Raw genomic sequence first — 20,610 nt, forward strand, 5'->3', positions numbered from 1 at the left:
AGTACTCAGGACAATCAATCTTTAAAAGATGCACAAGATTGAAATCTTGTCAATGTTAGGTCTTAACCTTTCAGTCTGTGTGTTCACTCTTATTATATAAATTTGCAAGAATTTACTCTGAGGATAACATTGAAAACATTCACAATATTATTGCGTTATAGTAACCGTTATATATGCGACCCTGAGTCACAACTTTATAAACTATCACATAGTAAAGACTCGGGACCATCTAATAAATAATTTTCCTCTTTATACCATTTGACATTATATACCACTTTAATTCTTGTTTCAATAAGTAAACGCCGTTTGTGGAGCACAGGTCAAAGAGAGAAATATCAATGCACCATATAGTATATATTAAGTAAACCTGTAAATCAGAAGAGCTGTAAACTTGAAATTGACAGAAGCTGTTACGATTTGATGCTTATCGAGATGTGTTTGGTACTAGTTGGTTGATGGATGAACAGGTTAATAGATGCATTCATCCATCTTTAAACATTCATAGAACTCGATAGAGAGGGACACGTACAGACAAGACGAAGTACCATGGAACTTAACAACAGCTTCATAGACCCAATTTTTCCCATTCAAATGTCTTGAGAAGAAGAGTCGGGGAAAGGGGGGAAATCAGGTCGGTAGCCAGGCCGGAACACATGTGACCGCCCCCCCTCCCCTTGCAGAATACTGAGTCCCCCCACCAAAGCAAACAATTTTGTATCACTATCATGTTTACAGAGCTTGTTAAGTTACACGCACGAATATTGCGTCACTACCTAAATTCCTTGTTGCCCCTCCAACACACAATTCTTGACTACACTAGCCTGGGGGATTTGTGTGGAAGTAGACGTCTTTCGCCTATAGAGAATGCCACACAGCTTCAACAAACATGGCTGGATAAGAATAAGGACTTGCACGTAGTTTTAAGCGACACGGATTGAGCAGACTTGCAAGCGCACTCAGAAATGAAACTATATTCATCAGGCGCGTATCCAGGATTTTCTAACCCGGGGGGCGCGAATTACTATCTAAGCGGAGCGCCACCATCGGTTGGCGCGCAGCGTACAAGAAAATTTCTGGTTTTGATACCCCCCAGCCCCAGATCACCGGAAATGGCACTTTTCGGGCTTGAAAATGACCAACCAGATGTACACTTTTTGCCTGAGAACCAAGTATTTCCCAATAGTTTTTTTTTTCTCCATCCATAACCTTTTTGAAGATTGTCACTAGTCACACATCATGTTCGACCTCATCGTCCTGTGGATCATTGCTTTTGTAGGTGATTCTACGTCGCGGCCCACAATACCCGACAGCCCCACTTTTGAAGGTTTTAAGCCCATTATTTGTTCAGAATTTGAAAATTCACATTTCTCGTGAATAAACTCACTTCAAAACATACCAATAATGCAAAAAAATTCATCTATGGAAAACCAATATAGAAAAACCTCATTGAACCCCTAACAGACCGGCAAAAATTGCACGAGTAGAGGGAAGTATGATGAAGAGTGTTGGTCAGGAAATTTTCGAAAATTCAGACACAGTTCATTTATTGGTGTACAAATATTAAAACCTCTTATAACGGCTATTATAAAACTTCGTTGAGGAAATGAAACAAATGCTAGATATTTCCGAAACCGAACACTACACACATAGGCGTAGGAGGCGGGGGGGGGGGCTGCAACCCCCCCCCCAATATTTTTTCTAAAAATTCGGGCAATATGCTGAGAATTTTTCGGGCACCTACTGAAAGAAAAATAAATTGCAATACATAGCTACATCTAAAGGAAATGAATTAAAAATCATCTCCTTAGCCATTACTAATGTAAGAGAGAGTTTTGACATAATTGGACCTCCATGCTTTTTCTCCATCTGCATAAGACATTTTGTTGTTTACATTAGCATCCCGCGGTGTACTGCGCAACTTTCACGGATCGTACGGTACACGATAGCATGCGATGTAATAACCGATGCTTCTTACATGATATTGACATTCACATGTTGAACGAGCGCGGAGCGCGCGAAAAATGTTGGTTATATTTTTCGGGCAAGACGTTACAGCTTCCCAAATCAAATTGGGCTGCTTCGCCTTTGACTACACACACAGACAGTTTTGAAGCTGTTCATCCTGGAACGCAATTTTCATGCTCACTGATATGATTTGATATCTGCTGTTTGCTTGACAAATTCGAACAGGCGCGTAGCGAGGAATTTGCCAAGGGAGGGGCGAAGTCTGTAGGCAAACTATCTAAGCGTAGCGCCACCATGGGTTGGCGCGAAGCGTACAAGAAAATTTTGGCCGAAAAGGCCGCCCAGATCGCTGGAAATGACACTTCCCAGGCCTTGTTAGTTGTATCTAAGCATTTTCTATTTTGAAATTACTAGCGATATCATAAAAAATATGCTCATGTGGTCGCCCCCTTCCCGAAATGCGTCATGTTCCCCGACGACTCGGTCGAGTTCGAGACCAGCCACAGTTGGTTTCAAAGCACAATTCTACAATTGTTTAAGGCGTCCATACACACACACACGCGTGATGATAGACCATATATCGTATATATATAGATACATTAAGGGGTAGGGTGAGGCGCACGCCCCTCCCGAAATCCTCGATCCGTCACTGGCTACCCTGTGTATATAATAGGGATCAGCGCTATAATGATGTCACTGTTCCTCGTTCTCTTCCCGGTGTCTTGGCGTTTTTCTTTTACTCCCTCCTTTTCTCCTTTTTCTCTCTTTCTTCTTTTTCTTTTCCCTTTCTTCCTCTCCTCCTCCCCTTTTTTCCCCTTTTTTTCCCTTTTTTCTTCTTTTTTTTCTCTCCTCTTTCTCTTACCCGGGGGGCGCGCGCCCCCAACGCCCCCCCTGGATACGCGCCTGTTCATGCAAGACTAGTCTGCATATCAACAGTTTCCGAAACACACCTACAAAGATCTGAGGAATCTTTACTTCTATCCAAGAGGCAAAAAGCTTTGCTGCTTCAGCTTCTTCTAGCCAAAACAGCAAACCTATACTCGATTATTTAACTCAAACCAGCGTAAAGTTTCAGTTCTTATATCTGTACTGGTATAGTGAAGCCAGGGAATGAGGGTGGGGGTGGGGGGGAGATGGGGATTATACATCGTATACTATCTTAGCTAATATCTATTGATACTGTAAACATAATCACAGGTTAAAAATGGACTTCTATTAATACAAATTGGTCACCATATCAACCTTCGGTAACAAAGCATTGTCTTCCATATTGCACGAGTCAAACGACGGATCCTTTGATGCAACATGAGCAGAGTATATAAAAGACAAGAACCTCTTGAAAAGTGTGTGAAAGGTCCTATGTTATAGTCTCCTATATTTAGTACACACTTATACGAAAAGGAATCAAGAGTTTGGTACAAATGGACCTCAACCCTCGTTTAGTCAAAAGGGACTTCTGCTTAATCCAATAAAGCAGGCTCCTGGTCTTGAAGACTAGTAAACAATAAACACAGAGAGTCAACAGACAGACGCTAAACTTGAGGAGTTTAATAAATATAATAAAATATGATTACATATTATAAAATATGTCAATAAGGATTTAACGATATGTAGACAATGATATACGTGCGTTACTAAGGAAAGCGTGATGGAGATGCAAGTCTGTAGTGCTAAGATATTTATAACTGCCTTCATTGATAGATACAGTAAATATCATCTGTTTAAGGTTTTTTAGGGTGCGTCATAACCAGTAGCTGGGTTGGTTCTTCAAAATTATCAGTTAATGATACTATCGTTAAATACTATTTTAGTACGTGATGGAAATACACCACGTTAATATCAAGATATTCAATAAGATATCATACAAATTAAGTGATGAAATAGTGTAAAGCAAGGGCGTAGGAACCGGGGGCTGGGGGGCGCCAGCCCCCCAGTGAAAAATGTTGAGGGGCGGAAGTATCATTCCGCCCCCCCCCCCCCCCGCTTCGCAAGTCTGAAAACCCCTTTTTCATTTCGAAATGAGAAAAAAATCTTATTTGGAGCACCAAATTGCATCTAAGGCCAGGTGAAAATACAAAATTAAGTTTACAAAATGGAGTGGGTGTTGAAGTGTGCTATATTGCACCAAATTGCATCTGAGGCCACCTGGAAATGCAAAAAATTCCAAAGGGACACCCACTCCCCTTAGACCCCTCCCCCAGGCCGGCCATCAGTCTTCAGCCCCACCACTCAAAAGGACCTTCCTACGCCACTGGTGTAAAGGGTCCGCACACAAATCTGAAATTTCCAAACAACTACACCCAAGTTCGTTACAATGTATATAAACTCTTTTCCATCCCTATCGATGGGATCCTTCAGTGTAAAACCGCCAGAATTATCAGTGAGAACAATCTTTTTTAATTTGTGTGTATTTTATGTCGGATGTAGGAACGGACGCCCTGAGTCTGCAAAATGCAATACTTTAAGTATAGACAGCTGGTATCGTCTGCAGAACTTTCAATTTTTAGCGCCATTAAATAGACTTGAATCAGTCGTCTCTTTAATGCATTAATGTCACAACAGCTGTTAATTAAGAACCTGATCAGAAAGGTTATTGTTTCCAACTTTACAAATAACAGCGTAGAACATTCATGTTTTTTTTACAACAGATATACCTAGCCTAAACCCTATATATATCACACAGCTTGATATAAAAGTTGTTATGATCTTTAACTGTTGCGAATGATTGACTAATTGCAATGGCGCATCTAGCCGCGAGGAAGAATAAACCAGACCCTGCAGTCATCATATAGACTATCCTAGGCTAATGGGCAGTCAAATATTGTTACCGTATAGGCAACACAACTAACTGCTTTGAACACTTAAAAAGTGGGTTTGCAGTTACAGGTCATCAATATTGCCCCCGAATATGCTAGAGAGTGAGATAATGGTCACCAATAGCTCCAATTTCAAAAGCATTTTACTGCCACTCTAAAAGTAGTTACATCCATACTAAGATATTTCGTAATATAATTTAACAATCCTCAATGTCCTGACAAAGTTTTGGAGAACTACAACCTCCAGTACTTCTGAGAAACTTCTAACAGATTTTTAGTATGTTAAAGTTTGGGGCCAATACTGATTATCTTTAGGGGTATGCATATGCTACCATGAGGGTTGATACGTGTAGGCTACATGCTCAAAATGGTCACATGGTTTGAACTTATCTTGAAAGATAAACTACTTAACGAGATGAATGAGATAAATGAGTCGTACGAAGGTAAACTCTCCAAAGTAAACCTAGATTAGGTTATATCGGTCATGAGCTACCGAATATTTAGTCGGGATTACTAATTTATTGACATGACGTAAGTGTTTTATGCGCAGTAGTACATATTACAAGACAGCCACGTTGTCATTCGATGGATATGGACACGTCATTAAGACCCTGCTACCTTCATTGTTGCGCATAAGTACGGAACGCCGTCTGTTCCACAAAAGTGACATGTTGATATGAATTCTGAAATTCTGAAACGAATGCCACCGCCTCCATCAACGCCGATAATAGCGATAGGTTCAACCCAAAAATATAAAAGTTTCACAAATTGAATAAAACTGTTGATTTTATTCATGACATCATGATATTGAGTTATAAAATGTTGTTTCTTTTTTACTGATAAACTGCTATTGAAAGATAAAACATTAATTTTAATATCAGTCCTATTGTTCAGTAAAGAATAACTGAAGTCGAAGGCTATAAGAGTCTTCATTCCAGGAGGAACTTGTAACCCTTGAGAAAAATCCACGTGTATCATTTAAAAGCAATCGAAATCAACCAATCAATCAATTGATTGAATTGTAGCTTTATGATTGTGATCTTTATGATGGACGACGCAACCCCCCCCCCCCCCCACCAACAGCTGGGACAAAGCTTCCTTCTCTTGGAGTATCAGGGGTTGTGTCAATCTGTGATGTTATGGTGTCACGAGAAGCCTGGACCCTCTTACTATCCCCTTGTTTGATGTCCATACTTTGAAGGTGACTCTATCAGTAAACAACCTTTACAACGACACCAATGCAAGTGTTAGATTATGTTATAAACTTCAATATTTTGGATTCGCAAATTATACAACCGATCTCCATGACACACAAAAAATAACAGTCTTATAAATAATGAAGGGTATGTGCCTGGTGATGTCATACCGTTAGACATGCTTAAGTTTCCGGCGTATCGTAAAGAATGAAAATTCAACTTGAGCTATTTGACGAAACATGTCATCAAAGCAGCTATAAAGCGGGAGGTTAAAAGTTTGATTAGAAGTGAATACACCCGTATTCTGAGAAGTTATTTTTATTTTTGTGAGGAACATTGATTTATTACAGGTTTACAAGTTTCCAAACTTAACGTACGTAGGCCTATAGCCTATTTACTCTACGACACAATGATAGCCTATATTTAGAAAAGAGTCCATTTCATTTTGCTTGGAGTTGGTAATAAGATTTTCTTTTATTCTTTGGACTAAACACATGATCTATTACAAGCAAACTAAATAGGTATGCAGAAACATGACTTCCTCCACATGTATGTTATGCAAGAACAATAAGGTACATTGTTAAAAGCGTTTCACTACATACATTAGAACGTGACCACACATACATAGGGGGACACGGACATCGATCTTCTTAAAGTGAAAGTGTAAGTTAATTTGAAACGTAATAGTTACATAACTACCAATGCGTTGTGTTAAGGTGTAGACCACGAATCACATCATTATCATGTTCAGTAACATAAACACCCTTTATACCAACACGTTAGAGACCCTACATAGTTGGTATGGAAGCGTAGAAGTGACATCACATTGACGAATTACACACATAATTAAATATTAAAACGCCAAAAATCTGAAATGATCGTTTTGCAAGGTGTGTTAATCGTCAATGTTACGTTTAGTTAACATTCCAGAGTAATGGTATTTCTAGAACTCTAAAATGGATAAAAGTCATATAATTTATGAGTAAAAGAGCGGTATTGACACGTTAAGAGAACGATCTGGCATTGTGTGTATAGCAAAACGGTGGCACTGCAAACAACTTTATGATAAAAGCTGGTTTTATAGCCCACTTCAGCCCCCTTCATTGAGAATGCCTATATATATATAGGCGTGGTTTGCTTTTCACTATGAACTTTACATTATCTTATGAAATACAAAGTTTGACTATGTATGTGATTCTCATTATAATCGGCACTGACTCCTACTTCACTGTTTCATTGACGTACTATATATAGTACAGAAAGTCGAACCACATGTTTGCTTAATTAATTATACACATTGCAGAGAGAATAAGATCTCTCATCTCAAGTTTTCCTTTTGCAAATCGCTTGACTTTTCCCTTTGTGATTGACTCATGCCACTCCATCAGTCAGTGATATTTGCGATACTTTATGATAGACATGACATCATACACGGCTCACTGAAATTAAACATACAAAACACCAGGAACCGTCTCTATGTAAAGGGTATATCCGACTGGTACAAACCACTTTGTTCTCTCCCTGCTCTATACCCCGGTGAGAGAGAGAGAGAGGTGGAGTGGAGGTGGAGGGAGAGGGGGGGGGGGAAGAGAGATAGAAAAACATGACGATACTTTTGCGATCGGCTTGTTGTAGCTTGATGAAACAGATTATATAGGCCTATTCCGACTGATCTAGGTAAGGGTTAGAACCCTTTGTGGAAAGGCGTCCCGGGCGTGGATGAGTGTCTGATTCCTTCCCACTGGAATGTAAGAAATAACCTCACTGAAGGTTTTACCTTGACCAACGATGGAGGTCACAGGGTCGAAGCCTTGAATATGAGGGTGGGGGGGGGTGGGGCTGGGCTGGGCAACTTTCAGACTTCTTTCCAAATGGCTTACATTTCATAATACATGCTTTAAAAAAAATGGAAACGTGCACACAGATATATTTAAAATGAAGGAAATGATAGCACCGTTTATACAGTTAATCCCTATTGCAAGGGGTGGGGGGGGGGCGGGGACCTTCCTTTTATACTCCTCCCCTAGGATCTTTCCACAGAGCGGACATCTGTGACATATTTGTGCCACAAAAAAAGTTGCAAATTTGGCTACGGAACAGGAAAGATTTCCCTCCCACTCTACGCAAGCTACTGCTTATAAGCGAGTTGTTAATCCAGAAAGTTCTCGCGTCAAAGAAATGAAGTTATTGCTTGATGCAATGATCATTGAAATGGATGCTTAGTTTAATTCCGCCAGTCTCTGGTCGTGACATGGGCGCAACTGCCATTTCTGTACAGGGGAGGGGGTTATTTCGTCAAGGGGGCGGGTCTAAGGAGTGGCCCTCGTGAAATGCAAGTTGCTTAGATGGCGCTATATTTTGCAACTTTTGATACGATGGTTGTAACACACATACATGTACTGTACACTAGGATTAATTTTTGTAATATTCTGCCAGTAGGGGGGGGGTGGTTATTTTTATAGTATCACAAAACGAATGACCTCATAGCTTAGGAATTATATTTCCCTCGCTTCCTTCTTTTTCTCACTCAGTAAATTGTGCTTTAAAGATTAAAGCTATAAAACCCGCGAAGAGCACACACTTACTGTGAAGGTAAACTGCTGCCGCCCCCACCCCTCCCCCACATTGAACAATATAAAACATAAACGGAGATATGCCACTCATTAATAGATAACAATTTTTATTAAATTTATGTACAGCAACCAATGCTGACTGACACAAAGTAAACAATTATCTGCTCTTCATTTTGTGTGTGTGTGTAGCTTGTAACTGCGTATCAAGTTATTCTATTATAAAATATGAAGTCCATTAGCTATTAAACTCTGCTAGTAAAGATGAACTCCAACAGGCATTAAAACTCTGCTACTGATGTACCGTTGAAGATTGAACAACCTCAGACAATGTTTGTGCAAACCAAAGTAGAAACCATTAAGAGCGTTCTTCTTTGATCGTGAGGGAAGCATTCCATAACGTGCTGTACGTATACTTTACCCTGATATTTCATCTCTCCAATGTATCGTTACGACTTGGTTTACAAGTTGGGAAATACTACTTTAAGGCAAATATCATTACGATAGCAATATTTGGTGTCTAGGAATTCACACCTGTTCATGGCCAGCTGTTGGCTGAGAACAAGTTATCATTTTTTTTCGATGAGGGAGTATTCTGCTTATGTGTGTTAGCCCCCCTCCCTCCCCTACCCCCATTTAAACAAATAAATATGGGTTTGAACATTATATAGCAGAAGACTTGCTCCAAGTCATCCAAACATTTCTGGCAGACCCCTAAACTACATAAATGTTTATACAACAATGATGAAAATTGTCAACATAGACTTGTAATGCCATGACCAAATGTCTGCCAGCTTAAACAATGAGTAAGAACGTCAACATTACGCTACATGAGCAGACATAGAGTGGAGGGGGTGGGACGGGGGAGGAGATGGGATATGTCACCCCTCAGAAGCAGCAACAAAAACAAAGCTCTAATAATAAACGATTAATATAAGCACTCCAAATAATAAAACATCATCAGTGTTAACATTGCCTAAGGTGACAAATCAACAATATAAAATATTGTATACTTCTACATTTGTGCAACAGACAAAATATATTAATAAAACCAGTTATCAAAACTTAAAGAAATCCCAGGTTACATGTCAGACTATGTACATGTACACGTATGGCACTTGAGATATACTTTAACGTTTTACGTCTTCTAATAAATGTTAGAGCCTTGGGTCCAACAAATGTTACCCCCTGGGTCCAACAAATGTGAGATCCTTGGGTCCAGAAATAGTTTCTAACTTGTCTTATAAGGCTCAATGTTTGAAACAAGCTGAAAATGTTGTAATCACCTGGAAATAGGACCACATAAGTCATAATAAACATAGTAAATGACTCTTATAATTCATAGTTTTGGAACAAAAGTAGGTTTTCTGTTATTCTCAGGTACACAGATTAGCGAAAGCTGCACTAGAAGTTATATATGTGAGTATACACTTAAGTCACAGTTAATGCATGAGGATATGGATGCATATCTTGCTGCAAACATTTGTGAAAGTCCCTGGATTTATTTATCCCAAATTTGTTTTTTACCGAAACTGCACTGAACGTCTTGTTCAATTTGTCATGAAAACTTGTGTAAAAGAATCATTATCAAAATATGTAAGAAAACTATAAAGATTAGTGTTACAAAATCATTGAAATCAGCTTCAAGTCATTTATCTAGCATGTTTCTATATAGTATCTTTAAATGTTTAAGGGTCTAAATTTAATGGAAAAAAAAACAACTTATTCTGATGAAAAAGAAACTTACAGATTAAGTTAAAAATTCAGGCGAGATGTACGAAAGTCTTTGCTAGTTTGTGAAATGCACTATTGAGGCTGATGCTATGAATTTATTTCTCACAAAGAGGACATCAGTGTTAACATGGATATTAAGCAATGTTGTATGCTGTAATAATCTAATGAATACTGAAGAGAAGGTTGTCTTGTCATTCTGAAATCAAATCCTGAACTAGATTTACGATAACAGATTAATATGTTGGTTTCCCACATGGAAGAACATGACCATCACTTACACAATGACCTCACACAAACTGCGGGTTATTTATGGGAGAACGTGACCATCACTTACACAATAACCTTACACAAACTGTGGGTTATTTAAGGGAGAATGTGACCATCACTTACACAATAACCTTACACAAACTGTGGGTTATTTATGGGAGAACGTGACCATCACTTACACAATAACCTTACACAAACTGTGGGTTATTTATGGGAGAACGTGACCATCACTTACACAATAACCTTACACAAACTGTGGGTTATTTATGGGAGAACGTGACCATCACTTACACAATAACCTTACACAAACTGTGGGTTATTTATGGGAGAACGTGACCATCACTGACACAATAACCATACACAAACTGTGGGTTATTTATGGGAGAACGTGACCATCACTGACACAATAACCATACACAAACTGTGGGTTATTTATGGGAGAACGTGACCATCACTTACACAATAACCTTACACAAACTGTGGGTTATTTATGGGAGAACGTGACCATCACTTACACAATAACCTTACACAAACTGTGGGTTATTTATGGGAGAACGTGACCATCACTTACACAATAACCTTACACAAACTGTGGGTTATTTATGGGAGAACGTGACCATCACTGACACAATAACCATACACAAACTGTGGGTTATTTATGGGAGAATGTGTCCATCACTTACACAATAACCATACACAAACTGTGGGTTATTTATGGGAGAATGTGACCATCACTTACACAATAACCATACACAAACTGTGGGTTATTTATGGGAGAACATGACCATCACTTACACAATAACCATACACAAACTGTGGGTTATTTATGGGAGAACGTGACCATCACTTAAACAATAACCTTACACAAACTGTGGGTTATTTATGGGAGAACGTGACCATCACTTACACAATAACCATACACAAACTGTGGGTTATTTATGGGAGAATGTGTCCATCACTTACGCAATAACCATACACAAACTGTGGGTTATTTATGGGAGAACGTGACCATCACTTACACAATAACCTTACACAAACTGTGGGTTATTTATGGGAGAACGTGACCATCACTTACACAATAACCATACACAAACTGTGGGTTATTTATGGGAGAACGTGACCATCACTTAAACAATAACCTTACACAAACTGTGGGTTATTTATGGGAGAACGTGACCATCACTTACACAATAACCATACACAAACTGTGGGTTATTTATGGGAGAATGTGTCCATCACTTACGCAATAACCATACACAAACTGTGGGTTATTTATGGGAGAACGTGACCATCACTTACACAATAACCTTACACAAACTGTGGGTTATTTATGGGAGAACGTGACCATCACTTACACAATAACCTTACACAAACTGCGGGTTATTTTTTTATTTGATTTAATAAAGAAGAATAGGGTACTGGCAAGATCAGTGGGTGAACACAAAATAAGTTGAGAAGGACAAAGGATCTGGAGTTGCAAACCCAGCTACTGTAGGTCTTCATAGTAAACAGAATGTCACTGTTAGAAGAACAGACAGGATTATTGTTGAAAGTGAACATATAAATAACTGTCTGAAAAGAATGCCATCAGAAACAACTGAGCAAAAAAAAAAAGAAAAGAAAAAAGGGGGCCAATGAACAGGTCAAGAGAAAGTAGTAAGTCTACAAAGCTAACACTTTAAGGTAGCTATTAAAACATCCTGGTAAACTTTCTAAACCATTTCAATTCATTAATAATGATAATAGTAAGAGTAATAATAATAATAATTTATTATATGACATAAATATAAACCAAACACTAGCACACGTAACAAAGAAAGACGCAGCAACTAATGATCAAACAATGCGCAAACTGAAAAATAAAACTTGGGAAGCTGTAGATACTTGGTAAATCCGTCTAGTGAAGACCCACAAAACATTCAAGCTTCATAAGTCCAAAATGTGAGGTAGATTTTTCCTGTCAATGTACATCATGTTTTCGCAAGGGATAATACACAGGATTTCAGTCACAACTGGTGTAAACTATTCATTAGAAAACAAAATACCTGCTTCCATTGGCAAGAGAAAAATATTGGAGTTTAAAACAAAGATCCCTTTGTTATGGTATGCTAGATGAACTCTGGAACTCATATTGTTTTTTTTTTTAAATGTTCTTTTTGAAGGGTAACAGTGAGTAACAGTTATTAAAATTCCTCTGATTATGCTCTGTGTTAGAACTTTCTCAAACTCTTAGTTTATATAGCTTTATTGTGTCTTGTGTTATAGCTTTATTGTTAAACTATATGATTTTATCAATAAGTTGATCACATTCCATCATAATGAAAATACATAAAACCAGTAAAAGATCATGAGTGAAATTACACTGAACAAGTTGACTGCAAAACGCACTAGGCCAACGACAATTTCCCTAACACGCAGATGAGTTTATGTTCTTACTCTTGGTAAACCATAGGTATGAATTTCAAACCACATTTTAAATTCAAACTTTAAATTAATTTATATTATTAAAATATTTTAACTAAAACATAGAAAATATGATAAGTAAATGTAAAATAAAAACAAGATAAACACAATCTGAAGGAGGCCCAGGTTGAAGTCATTGTGAAAGACAATTTTTCTAACAACAAACAAAACTTCACTTTCAAATGTCACTGAAATTTGATAAAAACGCAAGAATACAAAAGGGGGTTTGGAAGCAGTCATCGAGTGACATCACTGTCTTCCTTCTGAAACCAACAAACTGGTAAAATGCTCTCCTGAAGAAACATTCACTGGTGTAACATCCCTGGTTGACTTCTGGTGTAGCATATTCGCAATCACCTAGCAGAGTAGTGGCTCATTTCACCTCAAGCTCCCTATCACTGCCTGTGTGAAGTCCTGAGTGGTAGCGTAACCTCCAAGATCCTGTGTACGGACCTGACAATCAAGAAAGGAAAGACTTAACTGTAATTAAATTAAAGATGGATTCTTGGAGGTACCTGTAGTATACAGAATAATAGCACGGAGACTAATGACATAAACTGTAGATCTGCAAGTTTCTGACATTAGAAACATACAGTTTAGAAATTACCCTTTCTGTTAGGCATCATGTGGGTCACTCCCCCACCCCCCCCCCCCCCCATGTCTTTGCATCTCTTCTGGTTTAAAATGTCAATAACAGTTTTCAAGCAAATATTTCACAAAATTTTTAAAATATTCACTTAATACCTTGATATTTTCCTTTGATCTATTTTTTTTGCCAGATTGTCTTGTTGGACACTAAGAACTTTGTAGGTCTTGACCACAATTGCATTATTCGAAATAACCACATGATCAGATGCAGATGGCTTACAGTAAAGCAATAAACCAGGGGGCAAGTACCATTGAGGGGTGTCAAATATGCTTCCTTAGCTCCCCGTTCCCTGATATTTTCAAAATTATCAACATGATCATCAGGCATACAAACATAATAGTGTACTAGATTAAGGTGGCATACTCCTATGAGAGTCTATATACATCCGCTTGATTGTTCTCCTTCAGGAAAAGTGCCAAAAAGCAGCAGGAGAACATCTTTTTTGACCTGTTATCAATCAGGATCTATTCTTTTGTGGCTTGCATGTTGAAGAGCATGAATGGAAGTACATATAGTGAGAAAATTGGGTCAATTGAGGCAATTTTAGACCCCTTTAAGGCCTCCCAGGAGTAGCGTAGGAAAATTGTTTACCACTGAGTGAAGAGGTTTGTTTACAAGTGACGAAAACTTCCGGCTCGGATAGCAAAAAATCTACATGGTCATGGTACGGAAAATTGATGGTGCCATGAAAGGCCAACTTGTCAGCTATCCGGTGATGGGTAGCGTTTAGCTAGTGAAAACTTCTATCTAGACTTAGAGACCACATTACTTTTGTGATTTAGTGTGTAAGTCAATGGGGCTTTTAATGGGTGTATGCTACCTTAAAGGCAGCCGTATAACTCAAGGTAATCATATCCCCATGAACCACCCCACACCCCTCTCCCATTCCTCCAACATCTCTGTACAGAGCAAAATTCAGGCTATTACTGGCTAAATGCCAGTGATTTTTGCCACATGTTTACTTCTTGCTTTCAGCAAATATCAAGTGCTGTTCTTTAGAGCCTGTACTAAATATAATTGATGTGGTTTGTAACCCAGGAAAATGCCAGTGCAAATCTGAGTTGTTTTTTTTTAGCCAGTAAATATTTTATGCACTTACAACTGTTAGGCAGGAGGCTAAAATTGATCAATTCTATGCCTACAGTGCACTGCTTGGGGAAAAAACACAAAAACTTAACAGATCTACTCGAGTCAGAGAGTATGAAGAACCCATGACTTAAAAATTATTTACTTCTTTCATCACTGCCTCTGAACGAGCACCATGCCACCAACCATTAACACGAAGTGCCAACAACGTGACAAGCTCACGCCCTTTATGCATAACATGTCATGGTTATCTTTCATTAAAAAAAATTGCTTCTGGTCTTGAACCCTGACCACGATAAAAAAGCCAAATTCAAAAATAATTCACCTGCAAATTTTATTGACGCCTCCTTGTCAGGTCTTTGTGAGTCAATGAAAACAGCAACAAGTTACAACCCTTCATAGTATTAGAGCAATAAAATAACATATTTGCCACTATCTGTTCTGTGAATTTTTTTCTTATCACTTTAAGTAAACACATCCTTGAAAGTTTTTCAAGAATGATTTGAACTTTGCATTTCCTGAAGTATTCCATGTCGAAAGAGAGCCAGGAGGGTTAACAGTAAACCAAATGATGCACATCATATATAAACCCTATTGATGTATTCAATGCTGTGCACAATAGGGATGCACAAGATATTCGGTCCGGCCAGACTATCCGGCCGGATAGTGAGCAATTATCCGGTTCCGGCCAGATCATTTTCAAAATCTGGCCGGATCTTTTTGAAAGTCTGGCCTGAATTATTCCTTAAAAGGTGTTGGTATTAACTTAAATCAATGTAAACTATTTCCAAAAATTAATGAAACATTCAAAGTAAGGAAAAATTAGGTTTAACATGTTTAATTTAATTTTCTCAATGGTCTGACCCACTGTTTCTAAAGATCAACCAAAATAATACAACTACTGTAATAATATGAAGCTATATACAACAAATACAGTTTGCAGTGAAATCATTTCTTGCAGCCTTCATCAGTTTAATATTGTGCAGTTAAAATAGACCATTCATATACTTATCAGTCAAAATACTGTTCCATTGAATCTTTACTTTCCTATTATTGTTGGCATTCATGTTTTCTCTGAATTTTTATGTGTGAAACAATCTCTTATATGGTTTTAAAACAAACTTCATAAGTAGTATGCAGTATTTTTCCAGCAAACAAATTTACATACTGTATCAAGCTTGTCAACAATTATATTGTAGTTATTTTATTAAAGAATGTAGATTACACCACTTCAAGTCATATTTAATCTCATAAATGGGGTCTTAATTTCACTTTCTTTATAATATGCGTATACCTCACCTAAGATTTGCTCCTTGTTTCATACTTCTACTTCTTATTAATGATTTTCTTTAGTGTAATGAAAAAATCCGGTTCCGGCCGGATTTCATGTACTATCCGGCAAAATCCGGTTCCGGCCGGATCCAAAAATTTGGATCCGGTGTATCCCTAGTGCACAATATATTAACCCTATCGATGTATACAATGCTGTGCACATCATATATAAACCCTATTGATGTATACAATGCTGTGCACATTATATATAAACCCTATTGATGTATACAATGCTCTATACATTATATATAAACCCTATTGATGTATACAATGCTGTGCACATCATGTATAAACCCTATTGATGTATACAATGCTCTATACATTATATATAAACCCTATTGATGTATACACTGCTGTATTTTATCATACAACATGTTAAAAAGTTCTAGAGTTGAGGAGGAAAGTTTTGTTAACTTAAGCAGAGTTAAAAGTTACTTTCTAATAAAGTCCCTCCCTCCGTTGATCAATCCATCATTTGAGTTGTTTAACAGGGTGGTTTTAATTACACAGACATTGTTTACCATTAAAAAACACAGACATTATTTACCACCTCAATGAGTATCAAGGACAGCAAAAGTATCACAAACTGAGCACCAAAGGTTTTAAAAATGTAGAAATGTTTAAAATTTGTCCAAGTTATTAATTCACAACTTGCATAAATTTTCAGTACAAACTCTTATGTACAAAGACAAATTTCATAGAAGCTTCTACAGAACCATATGAAAGGAAAAATAGTTGAGTGAATCTGGTAGTGGTTGAAATGTAACCTTTAAGTTAAGGATTTACAATGAGTCACTCTTTATGGGAATGATAGAGCTGTTCTATACATAGTTGAATTATTGTTGATTTTATTGATTTATTGAAGGTGTGTTCAGTTAAAAGTACAAAGTGTACATGTGTTGTATGTTGTGAAGTATGATATATATCCTTGCGAGCTACAAAACATTCTTACCTTCCTGACATTTGTATTGTGAAAGATTCATCATAATTCTTTCCGGCTGACTAAACAAACATCATATTTGAGATTAGATTTATCTCTTACCAACTGTCAATAACAAAACACACTGATAAGCATCATTGACACTCTCATTTGCTAAAAATTTCTTGTCCATAAAAAAAAAAAACAATTCACTGGTTAAATTCAAATTCCAAGTTGCATTTTCCTTGAATTATAATTATTAAAATTAGTTTTGGCTAGCAAACTGCAAAATCCACTGGCAGTTAGCCAAATCAAAACTCGAGGACCAACTCTGAGCTATCATCAAAAAATTACTACCACTACTAAGTGCCTTCTAATTTCTCAGCTACTTTACCACAGGACTCTACGCAAGTGAAGTCTGTATTTACAGTAGTACAGTTTCTTTGGCCAACAAATACACTTGGACAGAATACTCTTTGTTAGTTTGTACTGTGTAGCAATATTTCACGATACTGAATAAGTAATGATTATCAAATTCAAATTGTAGCCACATTGTTGACCTCTGACTAATTTTAAAAAGTTAGTTACAAAGGAACAGGACTGGAATAGGTGTTCCAATGGCTTCAATTCTGTTTTGCAAAAGGTACACAAGGGAGAGAGTCTTTTACACTGATTTTACATATATACAAAAAACAAGTGTTGATACCTAAAATGTTATGTAAATATCATACTTTAAGACATGTAACTGAAGCAGCACTAATCTCTGATTGGTTGGGAGTGATCATGTGATAGCAATGTGTGTAAACTTTTTCAGCAGCGTGTTCAGTCTTGTTCTTTATCTAGCAGAGTGGTTAGAGCTCAAATCCTCTATAAGTGAACAGCTAAATTTGAATCACTTATAATTTATCTTGAAAATGAACTATTTGCTTTGTTGAGTCTTTGTCCTTGAATCTCATTGTCGTCTATTGCCACGCCAACACCAACAACATCAAACTTAAACCTTACTGGACCTGCTGAGGTTAGTCTCTTGCATCATATCATCACATCATCACAGATGTTTATAATCCTGAGAAAGTCTGTTGCCTATAAAAGTTACCTAGGAGTTACCTATTAACACCTTCTGTAATTTCATAGCAGAGGTGCATAGCCAATTACAAGGCAATACAGACAGTGGCTGAACTTTACATTTCTAATAACTATTACCGTGACACTGTTGGCCAGTGGCCAATTTTTCGGACGTAAAGGAAATTTCCCAGAATTCTGATGCATCCATTGCTGCAGTAGGATGAGTGAACCTGGTGAGATTGGAATCTTGTTTGTGAAGGGAATCGACTATTTTAAAATATGAGAACTCAGATAAGAGAATGCTTACCTTTCCAACTTTGATCACACGCTCCACAGCGTCGATAACCTGTTGGGAGTGGATTGTAAGACTGAAGAAGAGAAAAAAAAGCAAAACAAGATTATATTAATATTTTAAAGTTTTAATGTAAGCAGTTCTAATAGCTTGTCTAGCCATATTGACTGGAAAAGAAATGTTAATGCATGATCTAAAAAAACAAAAACATGATTTGTGGATGCCCCTTCAGTGGGTCTCAAGTTTGCATTGAATAAAAAGCTACAGAGTTCGTTGGATACGACCCTTACTCCACTAACCCGACCTGCAGAGCCCAGAAAGTAGAGCAACTCAAACTTTTGCACTTAACACTAGAAGGAGGTTGACAAACATGATATTTATTCTGATGTTTTAGATGAGGGGCACTATGATCTGTGATTGATCAAGCAGCTAAGTAAAATTTGTACTTTGTTGTGAAATTTCACTACTTATAGTTGACAGTGGTTTGACAGAAAGCCAAGAGCAGAAATAATATCCTTGTGCTTACCAACTTATTCCTAAATTTTTTTTTTTTTTTTAATAAATGTAATATTTGAATGAGATGACTGAAAAAACATAAAAGATATTGACCAAACCGATGCAACTGAAAGCTGAAGCCATGGATGCCCTTCCATGGTGCCTTTAAAGTAATAACCCTTTCAAAGGCACAAACTTTTTGCTTGTGCTATAGTTGTCTTTCAATTCACTCAATCAAAATGTGAAACTGTAAATCTGTTCAATAACAACTTCTTATTAGGTCTGAGTCCATGGGTCTACAAGACTAGTACAGCAGTCCATATGATTTCATGGTTATTTGAACATACTGTAGGAATGAAACAGTAAGTTGAGCCATCTCTGCCAATTTGTAACCGTGCTGCCCTTGAATTTTACTTCCGTGTGTAAGTCAGTGGGTCACAAATTGCTGGCCTACGATGGCGAATCATGTGGAGTAGGGTTGGGCGATATTTGCTTTTTAATGTCACGATAAATAGTTCAAAAATTATCGCGATATTTCGATAATTACGATAATTTTTTCTTGTTGTTTTTAGTGTGTTCGCGAACACACTAAAAACAACTGCCGATTTCCCACCGGTGTTTTCGCGCAGCAAACACACCGAGCATAATGGCGTGGGGTTCAGGGGCCCGCCTTAGAGCCCCGTTTGGGTCAAGGGGTGGAACCCCTTGTGGGGGTCCAGGGGGCGAAGGCCCCCGGAAAAGTTTAAGTATTTTTGCGTGTCTGGCGATAAAAAAATTCGCAATTGAGGATTCAAAATACTGACTAACTTTATGAATTTAAATTGTCACGAAACTGATGAAAGTTTTAAAATGACAAGTTAGAGTAGCTATATTATGTGATAAAATGAAAAGAGAATTAATCTGTCTTACAATCTTTATAAAGTTTAACTTACAAAACTGTCGATATTAAGAAACAAACTACGTTCGGCAAAGCCCCGTTTCTAGACTGCCTAACAATCAGTTTACAACTGCAGTGTTTAACCGTACTTAAATATCACGGTAGGCTACATGTGCTTCGAATTTTCCCAGGTACCTTGCCAAACAACCCCCCTGTCTAACACCTGTTTGTTAACATTTTTGGCACGGTTCCAAAAAACTTTTCATGGAGTAAACTATTTTGGCTCCACTCTAGAATTAATAAGGTCAGTCAGTAAAGGATCCGTAAAGTTATGCGAAATATTATCTTAGACGTTCAAGGAAAGTAGGTAAATATCCCCGTAACATTAAGGTAAGTAAAACACACCTCAAGCCAACCGACTCCTCCGCATGAACAAAACAATCTATTCCCCATGATACACGAGGCACAGTCTATACCATACAGACATAGCACGATATCAAGGCCCCAATAGCTACAGTATGGCCATCTTTATGAAAGTAAACCTTGTAATTCCATGTTTTAGGCCACCAGGCGTGATTAACTTAATGCTAAATATTGTTTCCATGTCCTTGTAGAAATCGTCAACTTCGCAAAATACAATTAGTTGTGTTTTTGTTGTTACGTGAGATACGTAACCGACGAAGTGGTTAGGCTATTTACTATACACTTAACTATGGTAGGATATTATTATTATTTTTTTTGGAAATTCTAGAAAATACTTTCTTTTCCCCCCGCTTTACACCAGATGTGGTCTTCTGGTTTATTCATAAATGGGTTTACTAGAGCCTTGTTTACATGACACTTGTTGCATTTAGCACGATATGCCAGTTTCGCGTGAATTTTTC

At 37.6% G+C, this 20,610-nt stretch overlaps 1 protein-coding gene across 1 annotated transcript in view; it reads right to left on the reverse strand.

Annotated features, from left to right (window-relative positions):
• Positions 1 to 8,636: 8,636 nt before the first annotated feature.
• Positions 8,637 to 20,610, reverse strand: part of LOC139967320 (isocitrate dehydrogenase [NAD] subunit beta, mitochondrial-like) — a 119,882-nt gene continuing 107,908 nt past the window's right edge. Inside the window, exons 10-11 of the mRNA XM_071970985.1 lie at positions 18,370 to 18,430; positions 8,637 to 13,464 (exon numbers count right to left, since the gene is read on the reverse strand). Coding sequence (XP_071827086.1) covers positions 13,390 to 13,464; positions 18,370 to 18,430 — 136 coding nt within the window. The 3' untranslated portion in view covers positions 8,637 to 13,389. The remainder of the gene's footprint in view (positions 13,465 to 18,369; positions 18,431 to 20,610) is intronic.

Source organism: Apostichopus japonicus, chromosome 5 (assembly GCF_037975245.1).
Source record: "Apostichopus japonicus isolate 1M-3 chromosome 5, ASM3797524v1, whole genome shotgun sequence".
In the NCBI taxonomy this organism is placed as follows: domain Eukaryota; kingdom Metazoa; phylum Echinodermata; class Holothuroidea; order Aspidochirotida; family Stichopodidae; genus Apostichopus; species Apostichopus japonicus.